The sequence below is a fragment of the Amblyomma mixtum genome, chromosome 3 (assembly GCF_055824585.1).
Source record: "Amblyomma mixtum isolate Tamu chromosome 3, ASM5582458v1, whole genome shotgun sequence".
NCBI classification, from domain to species: Eukaryota; Metazoa; Arthropoda; class Arachnida; order Ixodida; family Ixodidae; genus Amblyomma; species Amblyomma mixtum.
The window spans coordinates 368,874,646-368,902,058 of NC_143014.1; the positions used below are offsets into that span (position 1 = coordinate 368,874,646).

At 44.4% G+C, this 27,413-nt stretch overlaps 1 protein-coding gene and 1 pseudogene across 1 annotated transcript; one reads left to right on the forward strand and one right to left on the reverse strand.

Moving 5' to 3' along the window:
• Positions 1 to 1,526: 1,526 nt before the first annotated feature.
• LOC149356720 (uncharacterized) lies at positions 1,527 to 12,098 on the reverse strand. Its single transcript, XM_089576421.1, has 6 exons — positions 11,906 to 12,098; positions 11,720 to 11,826; positions 6,904 to 7,006; positions 6,570 to 6,655; positions 3,931 to 4,150; positions 1,527 to 1,609 (listed from the first exon to the last, which is right to left on the reverse strand). The coding sequence occupies exons 1-6, from the start codon at positions 12,096 to 12,098 to the stop codon at positions 1,527 to 1,529; spliced, it is 792 nt and encodes a 263-aa protein (XP_089432547.1).
• A 1,843-nt stretch (positions 12,099 to 13,941) lies between these two features.
• On the forward strand, positions 13,942 to 22,707 carry LOC149356721 (uncharacterized; annotated as a pseudogene).
• The last annotated feature ends 4,706 nt before the right edge of the window (positions 22,708 to 27,413 follow it).

Consider the following 27,413-nt stretch of genomic DNA (forward strand, 5'->3'; position numbering starts at 1 on the left):
GAATACGGTGCTGTCTTACAAGGTTGCTTTAAAGACATGTACTGTGGTGTGCATTCCTTTCGGGTGTACACCAACATATGAGAGACAGGCATTTGCTTTCCTTAAAAGCAATTTTAATTTCATTTCATTTTCCTTAAGGCCCTTACGGCGCGGTTCGTGTATCCACCGAGATATGAGAGACAGGCGTCGTTTCCTTTCCTTAAAACCAATTTTCTCTTCATTTTCCTTCCCTTGCGGCGCGGTTCGGGTGTCCACCGAGATATGAGAGTTTCCTGGTGCACTGTTTGTCTTTCATTTACTTTTTTTATTTGTGATATTCTATTTCTGTCGTATCTTTTTTATTTTTGTTTGTTTCAGCGGCGGCGGTGGCGACGGCGGCCACCTGCGCCGTGCATGACGTCGCTCGGTTTCGCGCATGCGCAGAAGTGGCAAATCAGGGCTCCGGCTCACGCGAAGCGCGATGTTGACTAGCCTAGTGAAGCTTTTCGCTTCAAAAATGTTGTTTCAGAGCTCTCTTTTACACTTCTGCGATGTGCACTCGCTTGTGTCGGGTCGACGAAGTTGCTTTAAAATTAGAAGAGGCAAGGTGGGGCCTGTCAACTTTCTCAGAACTTAAGCCTTCCTAAAATATTGGCCCTCATGCAGGCCGTAGCAATATACCAGATTCTTTTACCCTCGCACGCAGGCTGCGGGAGCGCTCGTACTGTCGACATCAGTCACCATCTGTCAGCGCGCGCGGCCTGAGGGACTGCGGGTCGCGCCGGTGCCGCGCGTAGAACGCATGTTTGCGTGTTCGCTTCTGCCGTTGTTGTGCTCCATCAGCTAACGTATGAGGGTGTGTGCTGTGCGTCACTACTCACATTTTCCCTCTACCAGACAGTACTGCGGTGATCTTGCGCGCAGTTACTCGTTAACGGGACAACCGAGGGTAGTAGCCCAGGTAGGGTACCGACTGGAAACCGGTACTTCTAAGCAGATTTCTGCGCTGGCGTATCGTTTGTTGTCGCCTTTTACGTACGCTATCATCTATGATAATTTTATGCATCAGAATGTACATCTATTGATTTGACTCAGTGGACTAGTAACTAGATAGGCGGGCTGCAGACTGAAGGTTGTCCCGACGAACCCTTACAAAAATGGGTGATGAGTTTCTGATTAAAAGTCAATGACATTAGATATCACACTCATCACGAATTTCTGATTACTTTTGTGTTGAGTTTGTGATGTATTGGTGATGAAAATTGGCCACCGATTTTCTGATTAAGACGTGATCTCCTGTTGAGACGTGATCTCCTGTTCTCCTGTTGAGATTCTGATGTATTTGTGGTGCATTTACTTTGAGTTCATGATACATTTCTGCGTCTTTTGTGATGAAAACTGGCAACTGATTTTCTGATTAAGACGTGATGCTCATTGTTTAGTTGTGATTCTGATTGATGCACTTAATGTATAATACAGTGGCAAAGTGCATCCAGAAACGAAATGACACTAGCCACCAACACTTGACAAACAAAATATCTGGTTTCTTACTTTAATTCACGCGAAATCATAGACGAGAGCGTATTCTTCAGCTGGACCACAGTAGTATCAAATTTGCCGCAGACGTATGCTGAAATAGAAAAAATTAAAATGACATAATGGGTACATACTGACGACAATGCAGAACTTTGACCATGACCTGCGCATGCACCATGTTCAACATTCAGTAATATTGTGATTGTGAAGGCACAATTTAAAGGTGCAAAATTTCTTGAAACTTCACATCTCTTGCTCTAACCACTGGTGTGTCAAAAAGGTAATTATCAAATTTAACTGGCTACCTAATTAGCATTGCTTCCAAAATAACTACCTTCATCTGTTGCTAACAACATTCCTGAAAAAATTGCCTTTCCACTTCGACCACCCTATCTTTAGAAATTTTTGGACGCATTTGCCAGAACGCTTGATGTATATAAGCCAGAACAACACACAAGGGCACACGAAGTATGAAGCTATAAAAGCACCTTTATACGGATATTTCATCAATAGAACATGATTTTTCGTAACTCATTCAATCACTTATTGTGCAAAGACAGTAGAAAAAAAACTGCTGCCTAGTTGATACGTTTAAGCTGAAAAGTGGATTGGGCAAGCTGATCCAACGCTAGAATGGAAAAAATGAGATGCAAAAAACGAAGCACATGCTAAACATTTCACTTCTTTCTTTTCAAGCATTCACTGACACATGCAGAAGAAATACACTAAGGAGCCCATCGAAACCCTTGGCAATCACATACAGATAAGATGCACACAATCAGTAATGGGACAGTATGTGAAACAGGGAGGACTGAAAAATGTGTCTGTAAATTAAGCCACTTATACTTATGCTGTGCTTTTGCTACGGCCTTACTGACACATCTTCCAATACAACTTGCATCACATTCATGTTATTTGTTGCGTCATGGCTCTATAGTCCATCTGCTTTTTGATGTCGGATAGCTGGTTACGTTCCTCTGCTTTCCTGCTCTTTTTCTTTGTGGTCGCCAAGGGCTCCGATTAATTCCTGGATGCATTCCTTGCATCTCAGTGACTACCATATATTGTCGATTATAAGTCAACTCTGCTAATAAGTTGACCCCACAACTCACCACCCCCTTTGTGCAAAAAAAAAGTTAGGCTCTGAATTTAGGTCGGCGCTGCCACACCCTGCGGTCCTAGCTCGCCCAAAAAGTTTTTCAGAAAGCCGAGTCATAAAGAAACATCTATTCGTTCACAAGACATCTCTGACTCGTCGTCGCTTGTGAGGACACAGTCGCGATCATCATCTTATGAGCCACTGCTCCCGCTGGTCGTCGGAAGCGGCGCCGAGATGCTGCTCGTGGAAAACGACGTGCAGAAATGGCGAAAGGCACACAACAACACGCGAAAATGCTTCTCGGATCATGTGACTGGTCACGTGTGGTCTACTTTTGGATTGGATTGGATTTGTAGCCGCCCATTTGTATTAAACATTGCCAGCGCGCCCAGCTTTGGCTGTTTTTCCGTGGAATGCCCACGGTTTGTCGATAACAAGTTGCTATCGTATTAAAACAAACCTTTGGTGCATATCTCAATTACATTCAAAAATTTTTTAAGCAAATCCACTTTCGCACCGTGTCTGACAAGTATTATGGAATTACGAGCGCACGGGGCGTGATATTATCCGTGACTCAGTCGAAATTACTTTTGACCCCGCATATAGGCCGGCTTTAAGACTCCGATTATAAGTCGACGCCGCAACTTTGGAAGGACATTTAAAGAAAAAACGTCGACTTATGCGCGGCAATATACGGTACTTAAAAAAGTGATACATTGATCATGCTATTCCATTGGGAATTCTGTCCAATAAAATCAGCTGGTAGTCAGTGCACGTCTCTCTTGCCTTGTGTTCTTTTTCTTTGTGTTCGTTTCTTGTTTTGATTGCAAGCACTCCTAAAACATTTTATATGTACTATCACACTCAATATGACTCGCAATGTGAGAGCGTGTGGCCGCAATGCTTCAATGCACAGCACTACCCGAAAGGAACCCAAAGTATTTAGACGATGCTGGGGTTGCCCGAAAGGAACAAGAAAAGTATTTAGATGATGCAGGGGCAGGAGCTGATTATCACAATGGAAGAATCATGCTGCTTCAAGCAGCAGGATTCAAGCGCTCTGCATGCTGACCTCACCATGCATCCAGGAAGCATTCCGGCCACACGCTCAAGCGTTCCAAGTCATACTGAGCACGACTGTACCCCACAGTGTCTAACCAGCTTAATGCGTTCCACAGCTATTTCAATTTAAACTTGCTGGAACGCACTGAAAACACCTAAAAACCTTCACCATGCGATCCTAGTGCGGCTGCATTTAACCAAATCAGGAACAAATCGATGCTGGCTTTGTGCTGAGCTCTCAGGGCAGTACTTACAAATGAGGGCATCGACACGCACTGGGTCCAGTGCCTCTTTGGGTGGGGCGCCCTTATTTACGTTGCACCCTTTGCCATACAGAGACTTGCCCTCCATCTCCTCTTTTGTAAACAAGACACGCATCAGTGCCCTCGCGAATTTCGTCGGGGCACCACGACAGTGCGAGTGCAGTCTTTGCAGGGTGGCCTTTTCCACCATCACCCCACTGCCGATGTTCACCTGCACAATAAAGAAATTGAGATAAGAAACCTGGGATGACCTTATGGTTCCTTCCAACCTATATGATAGCCACGAGGCAAATAGTGTGTAAGCTGCGATTTAAAAGTGGGGGAAGAGAAAATTAAAGATGAACAGCTGCACAGCCAACAAGTAGTTTTTATTTCTACATAAGTATACTTCTAAAATGCAATCTCATGAGAATGTGCCTACTGTTAAGACGGCTAATAGTCCCATCTCTCATATCAAATCCATAAAAACAACTACTGTGCCTTAAAAATCGGTAAATTATTTAGCAGGATGCTACATGTCTAGTAGAGGCACTGCTCTTCAGCTTTGAAAAATGACGCCCCTAAGCTTATTCTCAGAAAATTTTGCCCTGCGCTTTTGAGAATAAAAGTTTTGACAAGAAAAGATATTCACTTGCATGGGCGGAACACTGTGTGATAAAATTTTTAGCTCGAGAAAATGCTCTCAAACTCGTATTTTAGCACCCTCTCCAGAAGCTGACTGTATGTGCGACAACACAACAGAATTTTTTTGTGCAGTTCCCATTGCAAAAAAAAAAAATGCGAAGCAAGGGGGAGGCTGAACAACACAGCTTGTCATACCAAAATGTCTATGTACGCCATCTGTCAGTAAACTGGTGTACAAACCTGTCCAAGCTTGCACATCTTACCACTGCATTAACAGGCTTCTACTGGTGCTCTGTGCACGAAACACTGGACAGGAAAGAACCATTCAGTTTTACAGTCAAGCTAGCTTTTGTTTTGCTCATTGTGCATACGACACAGCGTGCATACATGGGACTCAATCGGTTCTGTGAATTTTCGTCGTGCCCATTATATAGAAAGTAGTTCCATATTAACCAGGCGCAAATATGTTAGAACAGATTGGTCCTCATAAAGATTGTCCACATTTCGATTCATCCATATTAAAAGGGCATGACTGTATATCAGACAAGGCAATAGAGCCGTGCCTCGTTAATAGGACATATTGGTTCCTGAGACAAATTGTTTGTAAAGCAAGTCATGCGTAATAATGTCCTGTGAAGAAAAAATTCTGAAAAAGAAAGCTAATTAAGGTCTGCTTCTGTGCATAGTGGTGGGCAGTGAAGTTGAAATTAGACAATCTGGGGCATTATTCTGGTAGCCATTTTCCTTTTAAATAATGCGGTGCAGTCTGAAGCATCTAGTGGTCCATTTGACAAGTGATGGCATCGCACTGTGCGATGGCACATCTGCTATGACTGTTCAAATACCATGAATCGCTAGTACATATGTGTACTAGGTGGGCTGACAGCTGTTTAATGCAGCAGAGCACAAGTTCCTGAGAGAGTCACATCACTTCATGCGATATGACAAAGGGAAGAGATGCTGACTGGGCAACTCGGAAAACATGAAAAAGCAAAAATCGTGCCTTCACTCAGGCATTTACACTTTCACAATGCTTTAGAGCGTTCATAACACAGGGAAGGTCAAAGTTACGTTCCTATCGTTGTCCAAATTAACACAAGAGACATACATGGACCCCAATGGAGCCCGGCTCCATGTAAGTTCGCCCTGTCCATTGTCCAGACAGCTAGTTTGCATATAAAGAAAGCGTAAATGCATTAAAAATATTTGGGAGCCTGTAAAACTGTCCATAACTCTAATACCCCACATAAATGGTAGTTCTAAAAACAGGGCATGACTCTATCCGTAGGCAACGATTTGCTCCCCTTTGAGAGTGGCAGCCATAGCTTTCAACATGTGGCTGGATACAAGAACTCGAGCTAGCATAGAGAATGTAAATAAACCCCAGCTTGTAATATTATTATCATTCAACTGAATGATGAGCAACACACTATTTTGTAGTTTTTGTAGCTTTGGTTAATCACTTCCCAGCACTGCTGTATCAGCACTTTTATAATCACATAAATGCTGTGTATGAGGCACAATAATGTAGTACTTGAAGCTGCTTGCTGTAGTTTTCTGTGTCACTATACTGAGTTATACCAAAAGATTTTGTGCAGCTGCAAAACAGTGGCCTCATGTACTGCAATAGAATGGGTGTTGCAGATCTCAAAATACTACTTATTTATTTATTTGGTTTTTAGCCTAGAATTCAGTCTTAGGTCACAGCCATATTTCTGGCATCATGAGCACCAAAAGAAAAAGGTTGTTTGTGGTTTTGTGGGGTTTAACGTCCCAAAGCGACTAAGGCTATGAGAGACGCCGTAGTGGAGGGCTCCGGAAATTTCGACCACCTGGGGTTCTTTAACGTGCACTGACATCGCACAGTACACGGGCCTCTAGAATTTCTCCTCCAAAGAAATTCTAGCCGCCACGGCCGGGATCGAACCCGCGTCTTTTGGGTCAGCAGCCGAGCACCATAGCCACTGAGCCACCGCGGCGGAAAAAAAAAGGAAAAAAACATTTACCATCTCGGCTTCAGCGGTAGCGGCAGCTGGCGAAGACTCGAGGCGGCGGGTTATCTTTCTCAGCCCCTTCACCATCTTGAAGGGATCTGAACACAGAAGGAAACAAACATTTAAAAACACACAGCAAGCACAAACAAAGAAGTCAGCTATCGGCTTTTATAACTGGAGAAAACATTATTATATCACAAAATCAGGAGCAAAGCTAAGCTGTTTTTGTCCTGCGCTCTCATGGCAGTAATTGCAAATAAGTGCATTAGCATGCATTGTATACAGTGCCTTTTTTGTGCACTAATGCAACAAGCGAAAGTGTCTTTTACTTCAAAGAGCAACTTACCGTAGTTGTTCTCCGCAACCTGCAGGCGCTCTTGCAGCTCTTTCACTTGCTGCTGCAACTGCTCCACCTTTTTGTCGGCGTCACAGGAGCATTCTGTTCCATTCTAAAGAGAGACGACACACCATCAAGCACCAGTTGAGTTACCATTGTTGATAGTAGTGGCAGCTAGCATCCACTGCAATGCAGTTGTTATTTTCTGTCTTGTCATGCTTACACAACCAGCTGAACTCCCGAGTCACCAGGGTGCTTCAGAATAGGGGGACCATACCGGTTAAGGGTCCGCCTGTTAATGAACAAACTCGCTAATGAATGTTCAAACGGAGCTGCAGCTAATACCAAAGTGGTATCTTACCATAAGGAATATTAACTGCCTACAATTTCAAGCTGCACCATTATATGCGAAGCATGCATATGCAGTTACAGCTGCTAGGAATGGAACAGAAAAAAAATCATACCGTAAAAACTATTAACAAGCTATAAACATGACTGTTTAAGCAGGACATTGCGCAAGTCCAAAAGAAGCATAAATAGAACGCACTGGACTGTGAGCAGTAAATTATATATATACATATATATATTACGATGAAAAAACTTGCTCGACTGCTAACAACATAAGTAAAGAGTTGAAGTACACTTCTTAAAGAAACATTTATTTACCGACGGTTTCGGACGGTGGACCGTCCTTCATCAGGGTAAGGTTGTTTTTCCTTACCCTGATGAAGGACGGTCCACCGTCCGAAACCGTCGGTAAATAAATGTTTCTTTAAGAAGTGTACTTCAACTCTTTACTTATATATATATATATATATATATATATATATATATATATATATATATATATACGAAACGGAAAGGCAAGGAGGTTAAGCAGAAGCACAGACCAGATGGCTACCCTGAATTAGCGAAAAGGAAGAGGGGGCGTAAAAAGGAAAGGAACAGATGGGATAATTAGTTAGGATATCAGAAAAAGATGGGGTCTTTAAGGCAGTAAAGCGCAATGGAAGACACAATGTGTTGCACAAGCACAACTTTCCAAAAATAGTTTGTTACAATGCCTTGGGGTTAATTAGTGTTTTATAACTGCAGTGTGGGTCACTAGTGGGTCATGTCACGTATTCATGCCGAATACTGTGCCAATACTCTGTGATTGCATGAATAGTGTGCTGCGTGATTAAGCCATGGGACAGCTTAAGTTTTTTCAAAGAGGCTGTGAAAAGTACACATGCATAAAGCACCTCAATGAACTAAAAGTAACGGCATCTCCTCCCTCCTCCTCCTATGCCAGCGTTCCTTTTGACTAATCCCAGGCGCTGACGGTGATGGCCCCTAGGCCGGGGGCAGACAGCAGACACTCCCAACGCTCGCCCTTTGGCGTGAAGTAGACCGCATTCCCAAATGAATTTTTATTGTTTTCTGCCTCAGAGATTAAAAAACTGGACGGGAGATTAAAAAAATTAGTTACTCCAATAGCTAACCATGCCCACCTGTACTGCTTTATCGAAGCTTTCTGAATAGCGATCACTTTTATTGCGGTGTACATGGTGGAAAAGGCGCCTACGGCCGAGTTCGTAATACTACAGTGAATATCCTCGGAGTTGTTTTCCTGAATGGCGCCTTTGCCTAATATCATTTGCAACTTAATGCTGCCAAGATTAAGTGGACGGCATGTGCTGTGGGCGTGAATATTTAGCTTTCTCTTTTGTTAGACACACACGTGCGGTCTAGGCTTTATAGGAACCGATGGCAGTGTAATGTTCCCGTTTTCAAGTGTAATCAGTTGTGCTTTTCAGGGTGTAATTGCCCACTCATCTTAACTTTTCTATTTGTAGTGCTGGAAAGCTTGGCAATTGTTTCGAAGTGACTAGGCCATGGGTACGGCAGAGGCTAATGTTGAAAGGATCCAACTGGCCCCGGTCCCTTGCGTTTGTATGCAGATTGGTGAATATGTTACACAGTTGTGATCAGAAGAATTTTGATGTAGGATGAATTGTCTTAGTTGATTCACGGCAACCACAATTGTCTCTATAATTACTGCTACGCGTGAAGCCGCAGTACTGAATGACCCACTACAATGCTGTTTGTATGGTGATTGACCTCTTGCATCAGCACAAGCAATAATGGCTGATAAGAGAACATTAGCTTCCATCTTGTAATTTTCATGCATAATGCACAGCAGGCTGGACTACCACAGTAAATGAATTAAGGTTTGGTATGGCACAACCAGCGTCGGGCATCAAAAAATGTTTTGATGCCAGAAGCAACACAGTGCCATAGTTTTTTTTGTTTTGATTTTAGTGGTCTGCCCAAGCACAGCCTCCAAGTCTTTACCTGGGCTACAAATATGATAGAGCACATGACTTGTGTAAGGAAAAGGTGCAGTGGACAGGAGTACTGCCATCACAAACACCTCAATGCTGCTACCATCCTTACCAACTACTCGAAACTTACTATCCTGCTCAGCTTAGTCATCACGTTTTTCTGCCCCAATTCACCATAGCCACGGGGCTCTGCACTTTACAAATGTATTGCTCTCCTCAGGCAACCCCCATGTCACACAGAAGAAATTATAAAAAAAATTGGCAGTGGTTTCGCTCTTGTTAAACCGGGTAAATTGCGTAATTGGCTGAAGCAAAGCTGTACAAGCTCAACGACGGGAGCTACGACGGCTCGAAACCTGGCGCAGTATTGCTTATGCAATAAAAACTGAATTTACTGGCAAGTTTTGTCACCTAGCTTATTTACAGACTAGTTTGAACAGCCTTGTGGGTTTATGGGGGTTTAGCGTCCCAAAGCGATTCGGGATATGAGGGACACCATAGTGAAGGGCTCCGGAAATTTCAATCACCTGGGGTTAGCATGCATTGACATCGCACAGTAAAGAGGTCTCTAGAAATTTGCCACCATCAAAATTTGGCCGCCAGGGCCCACATCAAACCCACGTCTTTCGGATCAGCAGTCGAGCGCCGTAACCAATGAGCCACCGTGGCGGCCAAGCAGCCTTAGACAGTGCCCACCAAACCACATACTTCATAGAGGCTGGAGTCAGCTTTGGCAACACTGTTAAAGGACCACAGACACCTTATTTCAGCTGCGTGTTTTCTTCTTTCAAATGATGCTTTTCACATTAGAATGCACATGGTGTTTCACATGGTGTTTGCCTATGACCACTAAATTTTATAATATTAAATTACTTCTTGATGCTGCTTCGGTTTCATCAATGAAACGGTGGCTGTAACGCTTAGGAGTGTTTAGGTGATGTGAGGCATGGAAAAACTGAAATATTACTGCTGATATGTCGCTTCTTATTCCAGCTTTTGAAGCAGGTTGGCCTACGTGTTGAAACAGAACTAAGAATCAACAATTATACTGCAGTTGTTTTGTGCCTCAAATAACCTATAACACTCCCAACACATCACGGCCATCATTCCGCTGATGAAACCGAAACAGCATCAAGAAGAAATTTAATTATAAATTACTCAGAGGTAGCAAAAGAATGCCACATGGTGAAACGTGCATCCTAGTGTCTAACGTATTCATTCTAAAGAAGAAAACAAGCAACTAAAATTAGATGTCTATTTTCCATTACTCCTGACTTGCAGAAAATTTTAAAACCAGCCGCCATCGTGGATCACTGGTTATGGTGCTTGGCTGCTGACTCAAAAGGCACGGGTTCGATCCCGGATGCGGCGATCACATTTCAATAGAGGAGAAATGGTAGAGGCCCGTGTACTGTGCAATGTCAGTGCATGTTAAAGAGCCCCAATTGGCCGAAATTATGCGGAGCCCTGCACTATGATGTCCCTTGTAGCCTGAGTCGCACGGGACATGAAACTGTATAAACCATAAATTTTATAACCCCATTACCACAAATAGCACTTGGAGCTTCTCTCCCAAAGCAAGTTTGGCTAGTGTGATTGCTGCGATTTGTGGTCAAAATGAAAGCAACACAAAATTTGCATGCCTGCAGGTTTCATTACATACTTACAAGACATAAAAACAGGGTGATGTAGGACCACATCTTGTTTCACGCGTCATGGATGACAATGTCTAATCAAGTAGTATACCTGCTTGCACACAGCCTTTTCATGCTTCTTGTTTCACATCACTCATGTGATAACACAGCTGTGTACAGTTACTTGATTGCAATGCATCTGTAGCTTACAGATGCACATATACCTCATATCAAGTGACCTAAGGCACAACCTACATAAGGGGGCTTCCAGGCAATGTTGACATGTGTTACTCCACTAAAGTAAAGAAATTCTCTTCCTTCTATATTATGTTGCTTGAAAACAAACACAGTTGCTAAATAAAGAGTTTCTCTTGTTAAATGTCTCAATACTTTGAAAAATAAAAATTAATAATTTCACACCAGGAAATATGCCTTTTATTCCTTATTCACAATTTCGTAATTACAAATTTAAGATGGCATGCTGATACGAGGCCGGTATTTTTTTACAAACAGTTAGCGAAGACATCTAAACCATTCTCCCTAATCTCTTGTAAGAAAATAAAATTTCGCCGTCTTGACGCTTGGTAGTCAACCTAAGCTATCATAAAAATACGTACTGTTTATATGAAAACGTGTGCGTTTGAAAAATAAAAGCAGGCACAAAATCGGCTAGCAACGGCAAAGAATTCTAATGCTCTTAAATCTATCTTGCAGCTAACAACCTTTATGCGTTACAATCTGTAGCAATAGACAATAGATCACAGCAATGATTACGATGTGCTGACGTTATGTGGCCCCTTGTAATACAGAAAAAGAAAGCAGAAAGGGTTACTACTAAACGTCGACAATAATGGGTAGATTTACCTTCGGTTTTTTTGAAGGCGGCTCTTCACCTTCACTGCCACGGCTGTTCGAGGCGCCGGCACTTTTCACGGCCCGCGAACGTCGCCGTTCCATCATTTTCAGCGTGCCTGCGTTATTTTACCAGAAGAAATAAATCCAGAGCATTCGCGGTGCCTAGCAATAACGGTTGCAAACGCTTGCGCTTACCGAAATCGAGCAGCTCTGCTGTAGCTGGTGGCTCCCCAGCTTTCCAGTTCACGCTGACATGCGTGCCACGAAGCTCTTCAATAGCGTTCTCTTCGCTCATAAGGCGGAAGCCGAGACTGACATCCACTATCGAACGTACGGGATAAACGTCCCATGATTCTTCAGTGGTCCACTTAATAAGGATGTGCGACATGGCGAAAAAGAAGAGGAACACAAGAGGTGAAGAAGAAGAAAAAGAAGCGGAATAAGCAACGCTTCCCGCCCGAACCGTAAACACGTGCTAACAGGCTTTGGCTATGATACGTACTTGCGATTCATCGTAAGACGAACACCGCAACTTTTACATTTCATTTCAAACAATGTACTTTATTTGCGTTTTTAGTATTTTATTTCAATTTCTGAGTTTTAGTGAAGAATAAATAAACGTTGAACAGAACAGTAGCCGCTGGCCAGGGCACAACCCACGCTTTTTCGACTCGGACTGGATCACGTTTAGTTTCGATACAGCACCACAGCACTCTTGCACGTGATGAAGTTTGCGCCTTGCCTGCTCGAACAACTCTTTCTTTTTAACAGTATATCTTATTATGCGAAGCATATTACTAGAGGTACACTACAGCCCTTCGCCGTGGTTACGCGCCGTGCACACCACGTGACACATGACGTCACGACAGAGGAAGATGAGGGTCCACCTCGCGCCATCGCTGTGGTTGCACGCCGTGCAGACCACGTGGTACAGTAACGACACACCACGTGACATACCACGTGACACATGACGTCACGACAGATCGCCGTCACGCGCTGGGAGAGGGAGAACGATGCCATCGCCCAGACACCGGAATGTCCTCGAGCGGCATTCCCGCGCATTTCGAACGCGCGTTCACACTCGGTGTAGGTGAAACGCTCGCTCCACCGGGCAGGCGGATGCGGCTTCCGTGGCAATCCAGGCGCCCACCCAACGCGCGTCTCGGGGTTAGTCGGCGTTCCGCTGTAGCCATGCCGTTGTCTTCCCCCACGACGAAGGCTTCTACTGGTTGTATTAAAATGATCAAGTATTCAACCAAGGAAAGCCATGTATTAACAAGCCTAGCCATCAATATGCTTCCCATCTGACCAGGGTTAACCAAGTTAAGAGGGCCGTGTACTGTGCGATGTCAGTGCACGTTAAAGAACCCCAGGTGGTCGAAATTTCCGGAGCCCTCCACTACGGCGTCTCTCATAGCCCCAGTCGCTTTGGGACGTTAAAACCCCATAAACCAAAACCAAGTCAAGCCTCAGCTATTTTTTTAATCTTGGCTTGCATTCCTCTGTATTGAGGCTTCATTTGATAGCTACTGTTGCTGCTTCTAGCAGCTGCTTGGCAGTTTTTCCAGGGGGTTGAATTCGACTGCATGGCCGTAAGAATACAGCAGTGGCTTACGGGAACTTCGCGACATTTCTCAGGCTTGCTGGAATTGCTCATTGCATTTACACAGCGGAATAATGTATCATGAGACGTGCTATCATACCTACTCTACGCCGAGCGCGTGTAAACGAAAATAAAAGAGCGCTTCGGTGAGGCGACGGCGAGGCGTGTGCGTCGAGCAGACGACGCGGAAGCCTCCGTGGGCAGCAACAATTTTTTTAATAGTGCGCAGTCCGAAAATCTACTAAATGCTAACTGCTAGGTGACTAAATGGCGAAAGGCTGGAAGTGGCCGACTGCGGTAGGAATGCCGGTATAGAACAAACGTGCTGCCTCTTGCGGCCGCGGTCGTACGTGTGGCGGTGACAACCACTATGCAAGTTTATCGAGTGAGTCTACCAGCCCTATTTAAAAAAGGGTTCTCACTCCATCGCCCTCCCTACCGCCTATATATAACCCTACCCCCAATGCTACTTCCCCTTTCATTCTTACCATCAGCCGTCCCCTCTACTATAATTGGACTTCTTCCACTTGCATGCGGGTATTCTTTGCAGTGCTCTTTGTAACCACAGTACAGGGACCACAGTGTGTCCTTGTGAATCAGCCATTTATTTTTATAGGTACGTGTATAAATGCCGAAGAGGAAAAAGTATAAGCAGTATCTTTTTGATGCCGCATGTGAGGTGCCAACTCGTACGAGACACAGGCATAAATTTCGGGATGATAGAGCCGAGCGTACTGCTTGCGAAATAGGAAGCAGTTCCAACGAATCGGACAGCGACAGTGACTCGCCGTTGGCTCCACTGTCCAGCAGAAGTGATGATAGAAGTTTGTTGTCTGCTTCCGTGACAGCAGAAGAACCTAGTGATAGTGACGACTTGGCCGTGACCTCGGACAATGAGCACTTGCACACTGCAGACGAAAGCCTGGTTGACATCTCGGACAGCTCGTCATCGAGTGACGACGACGGCTGCAACCCAGAGAATGAGGACGCTTCCGAAGCAAGGAACGAAATGGTAAGCCTCGCGGTAGTTCAGTTGCGAGCAGCTCATGGGCTGTCTTTGCTGCACTTGAATTCTAGAAGTAAGCCTTGCGCGTCCAGTTTTCGCTTTTTCGTGAAGCCTGCAGGACTTCATGTGTCTGATGTTGGAATGTCACGTTGAAGCATGTAGTAAAAATTTAGAAAATGACGCTTTTTAAATGTGCCGTCTTCGAGAATTGTGCCAGCAAAACACCGCCTTTGTCTTGGCCACTCCCCAAACAACTAACCAATTGTACGCATCGGAGGCGCGTTTGATATATGTGTGCAGTAAGCCGCGACGAGATGCACGCGTTCTGTCTCCTTTGGCGCCGTGGTCACTGTGTGCGATAGAAAATCAAAGCAAGCCCCCAAGCTTTGCCCCCCCCCCCTCCCCCCTTCATCCCATGATCATGTTCGCTGAATCATCCGAAAATGATTTACAACACCTGAAAGAGGCCAACAAGTGGGATGGTGGAACTAAGGAAGCTGGCAAACCATAAAAATTAAAAAAGGCCTGGAATAAAGCATTAACAGTAGCGTTAATTGCCACTACTCATATAGCCTGTACAGCTAACCTAGAATTGATTTCTGTTCTGAAAGCAGCAGAACAAATTACATATGTGACACTGAATCTGCTAGAATTTCATACATAAATAGAAAAAATAGCACCAGTGTCGTTGACATATTTCGCAGGTGCCCAGTACAGAATTCAGCAAGCCACCAAAGAATGGCTTTAGGGGCTGCATGCAGAATTCTTCAATGCCGGTGTCAATGCCCCGGGACATTGTTGCAACAAATGTTCGGAAAAGTGCAGTGACTCTGTAATATGTACCTGTGACTTACTATCACATGTCGGTAAATTTGCCTGTGGGACAAGATTTGACCATATTGGCTCTCTTGAATCACCTTGGTTCTAAGGTGAGGTTATTGTTGAAATGTTAGATGCTTTGCCACTGCTCTACTTTATATAACATCAAGCATGTTCAAATTATTGCTGCAGTGCACCAAGTGACTAAAGGATATTAATTTTTCACCCGTTATCCTAACTTTTTTTCAGGAAGAGCCACTCTACCTTGGAGCGAAGCTGTCAAAGGGCCAAAGCCTTGTGATGGTGATGGCCCACATATTGAGACATCATGCATCAAAAGAAGCAACAGACAGCCTCCTCAAAGTTCTTGATGCACACATGCCAGAGAGTGCAATTTTTCCTAGATCTAAGTATCTTTTTTTTCAAACATTTCACCTCTCTGTCAGAGTGCAAGCGCACGACACATCTGTATTGCAACAATTGCGGCGAGTACCTGGCTGTACTTCCGTGCGCAGCAGAAAATTTCAAGTGCCACAAATGTTCTTCAGCATACAAGTGTGCCGACCTTCTGGCATCAGGATCCTTCTTCATTACTGTGGACATTGAGTCAAAGATTAGAGAGTTGCTCTTGAGCGGCAAGCTTGCACAGAACCGCACAGAACCGCACAGGTCCTCGGTATGTTGTGGGTGACATCACCCAAAGTGCTGGATACAGCAGTTTGCCAATAACTGATGATGATGTGTCAGTTACCTGGAATACTGATGGCGTGCCATTGTTTGAATCGTCAGGACACAGTGTGTGGCGGTTACTGCTCCAGATAAATGAGCTGCCATACAAATTAAGGGTTCAGAAATTGCTGCTTTTTGGTCTTTGGTACGGAAGTAAAAAACCAAATATGAACAGCTTTCTTGGGCCCTTTGTGCAAACAATGAATACGCTTTGTTCAGAGGGCATACCTTGGACGACTCCGGCTGGAGTGGACAAGGTATGTCGTGTCTATCCTGGGCCATGTAGTGCACTGTAGCCCGCTGCATGGTGATGAATATGCACCAATTCAATGGTGCTCATGGGTGTGCTTGGTGTGAGCAGTGTGGAGAGGTTATTGATAAAGGTCGAAGTCATACTCGTGTGTACCGAATGCAGAAGCCTGCTGCAAAATTAAGAAGTAAAGAACGCTTCGAAAAGCAGGCCGAAGAGGCACAGAAGAGGGGTGAGCCTTACAAAGGCGTGAAAGGCCCTAATATTGTTTCTTTAATGGCATTTTTCAGCTTCCCTTCATCATTTGTTGTTGATTATATGCACACTGTGTGCAACGGTTTTGTCAGAACCACAGCATTTATGTGGTTTGGGCATAAGAGACGATCGGAATACAGCATTGGATGTTATCTGCCAGAGATTAATGACAAGCTAAGACAGCTAACTCCAATATGGGAGATGAGTAGGCTCCCACGGTCCCTTTCTGACATGAAATTCTGGAAGGAGTCTGAGTGGAGAGAGTGGATGCTCTATTTTTCCCCTGTCGTCCTGAAGGAGTTTTTGCCCAATGTTTATTACAAGAACTGGGTTAAGTTCGTAAATATACTGCACTTTTGTTTGCAGTCATGCATACCAATGGAGAAGATTGAGGTTGTGAAGAAAGCTATGCTAGACTTTTTAGAAGAATATAAAGAACTGTATGGAATTCATGCTATGACATATAATGCCCACATCCTTATCCACATGGTGGATCACGTGATGCAGTGGGACCCCTTTGGGGTTTCTCCGCTTACCCATTTGAATCCGTCAATGGGAAACTCGTGCGTTTTGTTAGCGGCACAAGATATGCTCATTTATAGATCGTAGAAAAATTCTGTATAATACAAAGCCTTCCACAGATCTTGTCGAAGACAATGAATTGGAAAAATAGTGAACTTAGGCATTTTGTTAGATCTTTGCTGAAAGGATGCAACTTACGCAAGGCTAGTTCACAGTGCGGCGGCAAAATCCACTATGGAAAGGGGAGCCGTGAAGGGCGCACTGTGAAATACAAAAAAGCTACAGTTGGTACTTTTACATATTGTGTACAGTCAATGGACAAATCAAAAAGAAAGAATTCCTATGTTCTTGCTGATGGAAACGTGTTTGGGCGTGTGACAGATATCCTGACAACCTGTGCTCAACGGTGTTGTATGAAAAATGACCATGTACAATTTAGAATCAGGAAGTTTAGCATTCTCAATGTGTTTCTATCTTGCATTACTGACTGTGGCTCTGTTCAGTTTGTAAGTGTTCAGGAAAGAGATGAGTTTGCTACTGTGAGTGCCTTGGATATAAGGAAGTGTATTGTCCTATGCTGTTCGGGAAAAACAGTCTTGGCTGCGGTTCCTGAACAGTGTGTTTTAGAGTCAAATTAATGTTCAAGTTGTTCTTTTCAATGCGCTTTCACACATGAGCTCATTTCATGAACGTTTCACTGCCTTGACATGCAGTAATGTTTCTTGCACTGTTAGTGTTATGTTTATGTTATAGCTTTACATATGTTTCATGCGTTCACGCAAAGTGTCTTCCGGTACTGAAGGAGACCAAGTTTTAGTTTTGCGCACATTGAACTTTGCACTAGTGTCACCCCATGCTCTTACTCATGCTCAGTAGCGTGAAATTAGTATTATGTAGTTTTAAATGCAAACTTTATTATGCAAGGATACTTGCTTTTATTGTTGCAGTGCTTTATGTGTGTATAGTCTTGATTTCCACCCTTGCTCAACATTACTATCAGCTACATGTAGAAAGATCATTCATGTTTACAGTGCTTATCATGATGTTTTTGTGTGTAGAAACTGAGTGGTTATGTAGCAACCAAATTTAATATAGCACTGATGGATATTTTTGTTAGTGTAATAACCTCTCTACAGTGTAAAGTTAACACTGTTTTTGCAGAGTAAATTTGTGTTCTGCAATTCCATTTGCTTTTATTGCTTTGCTGTGCTTTACATATGTGTAGTCCTGATTTCCACACTTATTGAACATGATTATCAATTACTTGCAGAGAAATCATTCATGTTTAGAGAGCTTATAATAGCATTTTTGTGCGTACACAGATTTATTAGGTAGCAATAAAAATTTTATTAAAGTTATTGATGTCACAGTAGCTACAAAATAATTTTTGTAGAGTATATGGCATACAATGTAATGCTTGCCTAGTGATCCATATGACAAACAATATGAAGCTTATTGCAAAGCTTTACAATTTTTTTGTATGCTTCGAACATGCAAGTTGGCATATATTCATCGTGCCATCATTTTCTAAAGTGATCATGCACCATTGTTTAGAGAGCAAAATAATTTCATGCTTGAGTGCGTCACCCTCATCTTGCTCGTAGGATCTTCTCTGCATGGGGTACCATGTTGCTAGATTTGTATCAAACTAATATGTAGGTGCCCAAAATTTATGGCATGGATACACTGTGCATTAGCTGGTCATGGCAATGTGGGTTTGTGTATGTAGAGTTTTGTAATGGGAGTATGGTGCTTTGTTGTTTCCTTGTAATAGAATTTCATAAATTTTTGCTATGGTATGCCGCTTGTTTTCATAGTACCTCTTGTTTGTAAACCTTTTTGTCAAATGCGTCTTTAGCTGTAGGACATTAATTACATGTATAAATTCTTTTTACACACACTGATTGCCATCAAGAAAAGTATATAAATGCACCATGCCATGCCCTTTTTTTCTCGAACTAGGATGTGCCCATTTCACACAGATTAGCAAATATTTAGAGGTACGGTTTACAAACATCGATAAAGTATGTGTTTGCAGTAAAGTATATGTTTGCAGTTAGGGTTAAAAAACACCAGAATGGATAACTTCAGTTCAGTATCTGCTACTTGGGGTTCATTAATATGCATAGACATTTTGCAACACTTGGGCACTGCTATGGCCCTGTGGAAATGGTGCCTCACCGGCCATTGCATGTGCCATGGAGTCAGAATTAGCCAAAGATATGCACTTATTATGATGCATTGGGCTTACGTAGATGTGCAAAAAAAGCACACACAAATTAGACAGCGCAAGAGTTTAGACTTCACAGTGCGGGGACCATACTGTTATGCCATAATGCATCAAAAATTATTCTGGGAATTTTTCCAGAGAAGCTCGAAACTTGAGGATTTGTGATGTGAGACTGATGCAAAAGTTCATCAGGTATTATGATGACAATCTGATGAAAATAAACTTGATGTTGAAATTCATCAAGAATTTATGATGTGCATCTGATGCAAAAAAGTTAATGTTAAAACTCATCAAGAATTTATGATGTCAGTCTGATGCAAAAACACAACTGGTGTTGCTTTTGTGATTAATTTCTGATAACTCATCAGGATGATATCACAATTATATCAGAAATTCAATATCCATTTTTGTAATTAAGGGAAGCGCGCGTTTTCGATCACCAGTACGTGTTCCGCACCCTTGCGCTGAGCTTGCTCTTGTTCCCATTAAACACATTTCATGCACAGGACTGTAAGCACGACCGCTACCAATTTCAGTCGCTCTTTCTGCACGTATGTCAGAGGGATCGGGGGGGGGGGGTAAAAGGTTTACCGTAGTATCTTTCTGCTGTTGGTATCTACCTTAATCATAGGAAAATATGCGCAATGTCATTGCATTCTTTCACACTTAGCCGAACGGCTACGCAACGCTCACACACGCGGCGAGAGCTCCCGAATAAAATAAACGCCACTTCGGCCCTCACAATTCGTGAAAGCTGTATTAGCTGCTCATATCTATTCAAGCGTTGATAAAATAAGCGGAAGTACGTTGTTATGCACAACAAATTTTGTCATGGTTTATGCCCCAGGTTGCATAAACCATGACAAAATTTGTTTTCTGTTGGCGTTGCGACTCAGTTGAGCTAAACAGAGGTAATTTGTTTATAAACTGGCGCACCACATACGCTGGCGACAAGAAAACCCTAGCTGTTTTTGGGGGGTGCTTTATGGCCGGCACGAAGGATTAGGAGTACATGGGAATTGGAACTGAATGCTAGCCGCACACCTAATGATTGACATTGAGCAAAAAGTTTTCTTTGTGCTGGAGCACCAAAACGGCAGCGCGTTCTAAGCGCCGACACAATTCATGTGAATGTCAAGCTAAACGTCATTACAACTCATCAATGTTCTCCCTTTGATAACGTAAATACTTCCTTCAACACAGCCACGCTGCGGAAGTATGCTCGGCAATGTTTTTTTTTTTTTTAGCGCCCGAAGGCCATTAAACGCGGCTATATGCAGGCGCGGGCGCGGAGCTGCCGCAGCCCCGCAGTCCCCAACGAAAAGCCCGCACCGCGGTGCGCCATTCGGCGGAAAATGGTCGCGCCGGGGAGGGGCTCTGGATTCTGGTCTACGGCGATGACATGGCTACCGTTACCCAACACCTGCCATCCTATCGCACATATTTTTCTAGATAGTAACTTGGAGGACAACTGTAGTGTCGCTGATATGATTGTATTTTTTACGACGGGTCAGCGGCCGCCTTGTCGCTTTATGTAGTCTCGGTTGAGGCTTTGACCAAAGAAACAAAGGCGGTGCTGTATTAATGTCGGCAGCATCAACTGTGCCTGTTGATGTGGCTATCAGAATAAGGCGGATACAACAATGCAGTGGCGGATGCCACGAAGCGTGAGAGAGTACATTTTGCAGCGTATGAGTAATCATCCGCCCCGCGGATATTGGTTCTATAATTCTGAGCATAGTTCAAACCCGACGCGCCTTCGAATGATTAAGTGTCGTTCGTCCGTGCGGAGAGAGCTCCGAGCAATTAATGAAAGTACGCGACACCGTTTCCGGCTATGATAAAGCAGTTTTCCTCTCGCCTACTTGAACAGTTAGTGAATAAAAGAAAAACCATTCTTTATTTATTCTAGTACGAGGGAAAGGTTACAGAAAACGATTTCGATTTTTTATTGTGATCCAACAGTTGTTGGTGCGTCTTATACCGAACATTTGCCTTCCGAAAGCAGAGTTAAATCTCCTAATGAGGGCATCGTCATTCCATACATCCACTTCATTCGCATACCTTGCAGACAAAGGAAGCCAAGAAGAGGTTAGAGTTTATAGCGGTTGCAAAGCTTGAAACATATATCAAGCTCTACGCAGCTGTAAATAGGCGTTTTACCGCACACAGAGAGCGCCAACTGCTAAACAAAACTGCGCCGTGCAATGGACATAGAACTTGAGCAGTAGTGCCGAATGTCGCGTAGTGCAGGCAGGAGTATATCTTACTTCAAGCTACTCTCATCAATGAGATAGAATCAGTAAGCTTTTAAACCCCTGTAAATGCGCGAACAATTAAAATTGGAAAGTAGGAGACCTGAGAAAAAAAACTACCCACCCCATTATTGTTCCCAATGTGGCTTTAACTGAAATCGTTTTTCATTCCTTCAGCAAAGCGCGTGAAATCGAAAATTTCCACGGGTTGCCGGAACGCGAATGCCGATAGTTTAGTGCCTAGCAGCGCCCCCTGGTTCTTGGTGACTTCGAAAGCCCAGGTAGGGGCTGCCGCAACCGCTAACTGCTTGCGTAAGGCGCTGCAATTTGGTGCTTCACCGCGATGTTGATTCCATTCCTTCAGAATACGGCAAAAAAATCTTGACGATCTGCTAGTTTCTAACTGCAGTATTTTTGCACGTTTGCCGTGGCATGGAAGTTTACTAGGTTAACTACTGGGTTTACTAGGTGAAGTATCACGCCAGTATCAACTACAGATTACTCGTAGTCGCTCTGGCCGAGAGCTAGCAATGCTTGTTAGCTGTTAATTTCACTACATACTCAGCTCTTTTTTTAGATTCTTCGCTCATTTTTCTGGGACAACTTGTTTAAGCGTATAAGACGTGCGTAACGTGCACGCAGGAAAATAAGCTCTCTACCAGCCACGGTGGAACATTAGCTATAGCCTTCGGTTGCTGATCTCAAGGTCGCGGGTTCCATCTGGACCTAGGAGGCTTGATTTCGGTGGAGGCTCAATAAAAAAAAACACGGGACGGTTATGAGTGTGCAACGCGGATCTTTGAGCGCTAGCTGGAGTATGAGAGCAAAAGAATCCGTATAGTATTCTGGCCTAAACTACTAGGCCCCAGGGCCTCCTATTCACGACAACATGTACTACACTACGCAGCGTCTTGTGCGCCATATGCGCCTTCAGCACAGTCCGGGGGCTTTCTAAACGCACAAACACTGCCGCAGTCGGCCACGGCTCCTTGCAAGCAAGCCACCGTCGTCGGTGCTTCCGTTAAGGCGTAAACGCGCCGTGCGGTTACTTGCGCCCAGCATCTCGGTGCAACGCCGCTTGTAGTGTAACCGAGGGACCACCATGGGCTAAGGCAGTAAGAATATTATGCATGAAATGCTTGTAGCTTCCGTTGTCGGCGTGCCGCGGTTGAACGTGGCGCCCGCCCGAACACGCAGGCGAATCTGAAAGAACATTGGCGAAGCTCCCAGTACTCCTGGTGACGCACGCGCCGGAGCAGTGCATGCATCACTTCCCCCATGGCATGCGTCAACAACAGCGTCTTCGTGGTCCCGCCATCCTGTCGTAGGCGAAACTATCGCGCGGCGCCAAGGGGCCCACCTTTTTCCCTCCAGCCAAAGAGGCACAAGCGCAGCCGTGGCGGCACTTGGACAGCTAGGCGACAGCTCCGCTCGAGTTGCAGTCATTACGTCATGCACGCGAAACCAACTATAGGCGCGGTGGCGCCATCTATCAGCACGGCCAGAAACCAGCTCTAATTTGTTGTTCGATGTGGCGGTCGGTGGAGGCGGTGGCAGCTGCGTCCAGCCGCGGCAAATGTTCCAGCATTGTGTGTAGCACGTGCTGGCACCATCCCCTCTTCTTAGGCACGTGTCGAGCGCTGGGCGCATGGGCAGCCATTCATAAAAACCAGCAAAGAAAGCCGGGAGCGCTGTCGCTTCTGACGAAAAGCTAAACGAAAGTGGCCGATGAGGGACGCTCCCCAAGACCCGTGTGCGGCTATCATCTGTGGGCCGTCCTAATATCACGGTTCGCCTTTCCTCCAGTGCATTTCATGCTTATATCTACTCTCGACGGCGAGATAGTCTATGAATTATTTATGATCAGAGTGAACAGCGGTCGTAATCGCTTTTCGCACTGCGCTGTCGCCACAATCATCGCTGATCGCATTTGAAGCATCCTGTTATCATCAGCCATGTTTGCTTTCCGCAGGAAGTGTTGCTTTCTGTCGAGAGGTCCGAAACTTCAGCTATTATCACGGTTCTTATCTTTTCAAAAGCCAGAACGACGCAATCAGTTGGGCCGTTTGAGCCGATATTGCTCAAGTCACTTGAAAAGCAAGGCAGACAAAGGCATACACGTGCAGGAGCCACTTGTGTCAAGCAACATTATCCGTCATGGGACGCATTGGAAATCGCGACAATAGATTCCGAGGTTCCGGGAATCTCCTTTGTCAAAACTACTGCGGTGCCCCTGAGCCTATAGTTTAGGTTTCTCCCCGTCTGCCCACTGGAAAAATTGCTGCAAGAGAGGTGAACTGAATAAATCAGATTTTTTTTTTAACACTTCACATAACTATCTTAGTGTTGTATTGGCCATTTAAGGGGAGGTTTTTCAGGATTCTCGACACGTATGCACAAGCTGGCTAGCCGTTCTGCAGCTGACAACACGACGACAAGCACAACTTTCTTTTCAACTCTGTTCAAACTATGTGCGACTATGTCTAGGTACGGTAAAACTGCCACACCCTTTGTTGGTCAGCATTCAGGATTTTCAATGATTGTTGAGATGCGTTTTCACCTTTTTGAGCAACCCCTGTGCCACTGACTAGAGGACGTGAAGTGGGCAGCTGGAAGCGACTAACGACTAACCTATCGACTTGATGGTGAAAACATTGCTCAGTCTGATCGAGACAATTTGTTGAGGGTACTCTTGAATCAGAACAGATTGCAGCACTCTTTTCTGAAATGCATAAAGATATGCCTCTATGATTATTCTTTATTACAGCGTGAGGCATCAATTTTAAGAATACCTAAGTTACAGAAGGACCTAATGCTGACAGTTCTACGCACTCAAGCCTTTTGCGTCAATCACTGCTTGACAGCGACAATGCTTGCAGTCCAGGAACTTGTCAAAGAAAGTCAAGGCTATGCTTCCCCACTCATGCAGCACCTGGTCGAATTTCGCATCGGCGCTACAGGCCTTTTTGTCTCTCGGGCGAAGCGCGAAGTATATTCAAGGGCTTTGTATTGAATTAATGGCAGTGGACTGGCCTCGTCGAAGTACAAGGTGAACGCTGCTCTTCTCAAACAACTTTTTCGTAAGCGTAGAAGAAGGCTTCGAGTCCTCGCTGTGTTGATACACATCTCAAAAAATAAAACTCTTGGCTGCTTAAGCCACTGTTACCTCCTGAAAAAATACGTGATGGACCTCTTTGCTCATGGTAACTTAAATTCAGGAAGGAGACCAGCCCTATGTCATTGCATTAGTGCATCATGGTTTCACGTGGCAAGTTGATAACCACTCTATATCAGGTGCGTTAGGGGTGAGCTGTACAACGCACCTCGTAACTTCCATACAACTTCCATTCGTCTAGCGAAATCGCAATTCTCCATTGGTCAGTTGACCATAACAGTTCTTCCTCTGTCCACCGTATCCTAGAAGCCCAATTCTTTTTACTGGTGTGCGCCTTTTCAGGTGGGCTCTTGGTCTTTAGCTCAGCAAATCGCAAATGATTTCCCACAGTTCACGGAGCCAGTGTAGAACCTCATACTAGGGCCACATCGTTGGAAACGGCGCGGCAGTGCAGCATGTATAAATAGTTGTGCATTTTGCCAGTAATATCCTTGGAAGTCAGCAGTAGGTGTGTCCATCTCATTAACCATCCCAGATGCTCTACACCTCGGCGATAACAAACAGTCCAGAGCTTTTTTGGCTCGCATTACCACTGTCCTTGTCCACAATTTGGTTGCTCAATCTGAGGTGTCCGAGTTAAAATCGGAAAGGAAAACCTCCTTTGACTCGATGTGTTTTCAAAACCTGCGAAGCCAGAGACTGCGCTAATCTGAATTGCATGAAAAACTGGTGCTGTTCCACCCCAGAGCGTGGCCTCAGATAATTGCCATTTTGTATAGCTTTGAAGACATTACGTGCACCTCACTGTCCGCCCATTGCTTATAAAAATATGTATTAAAACACACACGGTGTCCTCACCTGAGATTTACACAATTTTTTAAACTGTGCTTTTTGGAAGAGCGCTTTTAGGCAGAGCATTGCGAGCGGTGTAGTACATCAGAATAAAGATAATACGTGCTAACTAGCAGGGTGTTTAACCAATATTGAATCGTTAACTTTTCACTGTTACCGTTAGGCTTCATAATTACTAACCCACCGTAAGTAATGTCGATATCAGTTCTTAGAATTTCTATAACGCGGTTACCCTCGGCGCTGTGGCCCAACAATTTTGTCTATTTCGACGATTTACATGCAATGGAAAGGTTGCTTTGCCTGCAAGCTTCTCGAAAGGGCGTGTTCTTTAGCGCGATGTAGCCAAAATTTGTTGGGCCACACCCCGGAAGGTAACCGCGTTTTCTAAATAGTACCTCTTGCCACCGTCAGTGAATAGGTGGGTGGGTGGGCAAGTGGATGGACGGACGGACGGATGGATCGATCGGTGGAAACAATCGCCCCTCTGTGCATGTCTCGTCGTTCCCCGGTCCTTTGTTCCCTCGAGCACGGACCCCTCTGTGGTTAGCGAGCACAAACGCAGGGGCGGAAGACTGCCCCCTATCCCCACAATATTATTTTAAGCTAATTACACGACAGACTTTGACGGATGCGCGCTTCTGTACTATCCATCGAGTGAGGAGGAGACCTTCGCAGCAGTTGTGCAAAAATGTGACAAAGAAATACGAATGGAAAACAAAGGAAACATGAAACCAAACATAAAGGGCCCTCGTAATGTTTGACTCAAGCACTTTCATTCACAGGCATTCTTGATCAGAGATGAAGGAAAATTGTAATTTCGGAATTTAAGACCGGAGTCTAGCGTGTCTGGTATCACGGTTTGAAAGGCGCGGCGTCCAACAATTCACCTAGCACAATTGAACAAGAGTGAGATTACACTCCGAGCGAGTTTTCGTCCTTTCGGGAGCAACTACGACCTTTCGTCCCCGGAAACAAAGATTGAGCAGCGGAACGACTACCTACAGGGAGAGGCAGCCATGCGCAGATTTCAAGGCCTAAATGTTAAGCCGTCGGTAGCAAGGAGGCGAACGAAGTCATTTACAGACCGCGCTCCCATGCTCTGCTCTGCTGTAAGTTACCAACTTTCATATCTGCTGCTTATTACACTGTCACTTTTTGCAATTTCATTCCGCGAAAGTACGCAACAAACAAAAACAATGATATGTGGTTCTTTATGAACAAGAGCGCCATGGCTACCAGTGCGCAGGCTAAGACTTCTGCTTCAGGAAAGGCTCAGTGGCATCAGAGCGATCGGCAGAGAGTGCGGCGGTATGTACACGACGCTTTTCGGAACGTATGAGTTAAATGGTGGCGCGAAAAAATATTGACTATTTCATTTCGATTCGTTACTGTAAGTATAGGGTTTCATACATTTTTGCAGCCAATTCTTGCACGAATAAGGCCGTTATAAGCGCGTCTTCTATGTTTTAAGGCTTAGCAAAACATGTGTGAAAGCGTTACACAGTAAAAACAGCCGCCCATTGCTTGAATAATAGCATTACTGCTACAAATTGTGACTGTGCTACTTGCCTTGTCCATATCACATTTGTATATAACCCATGTATTAGGAAGGCTGAGGCAGTAGTAGCATCAACGAAATCCGATTTCTGTCGAATGATTGTTCATGTGAGACATGTGTACGAACGGACTGGCTTTAATTTAGATTGACACTCCCTCTTGGTGATATGCTCAGCCTAAGCTCCCACCAAGCCCTCTGTCTTTTTGGGACGTCTTTCGTGTAATACCTAAAAGCTTCCTAAATAGTTCGTGTAAATAAAATAAAATTTCTTTGCAATAAATACCATTTTCAAAAAGACAAAAAGTTGCGGTGGTCTGGTGCAAAGGCGCCCATCTCCCAATCTACCTGTCAGCGGTTTGATTCCAGCGGCCGGTACGATTGTTCTTTTCTTGGCAAGCTGTTGTTCTCTTAGAATGAACGGTTGCACCCCTTCATTGCTCCCTCCGGACGAACATTTCAGTAGACCCCGCTGCGGTGGTTCAGTGGTTACGGCGCTCAGCTGCTGACCC

Coding starts and splice junctions, on each gene's coding strand:
- LOC149356720 (XM_089576421.1), bottom strand. CDS start 12,098: ATGTCGCACATCCTTATTAAGTGGACCACTGAAGAATCATGGGACGTT. Junction 6,656..6,903: donor GGTTGCGGAGAACAACTACG/GTAAGTTGCTCT, acceptor TTCTGTGTTCAG/ATCCCTTCAAGATGGTGAAG. Junction 1,610..3,930: donor GCGTGTCGATGCCCTCATTT/GTAAGTACTGCC, acceptor TTTCTATTTCAG/CATACGTCTGCGGCAAATTT.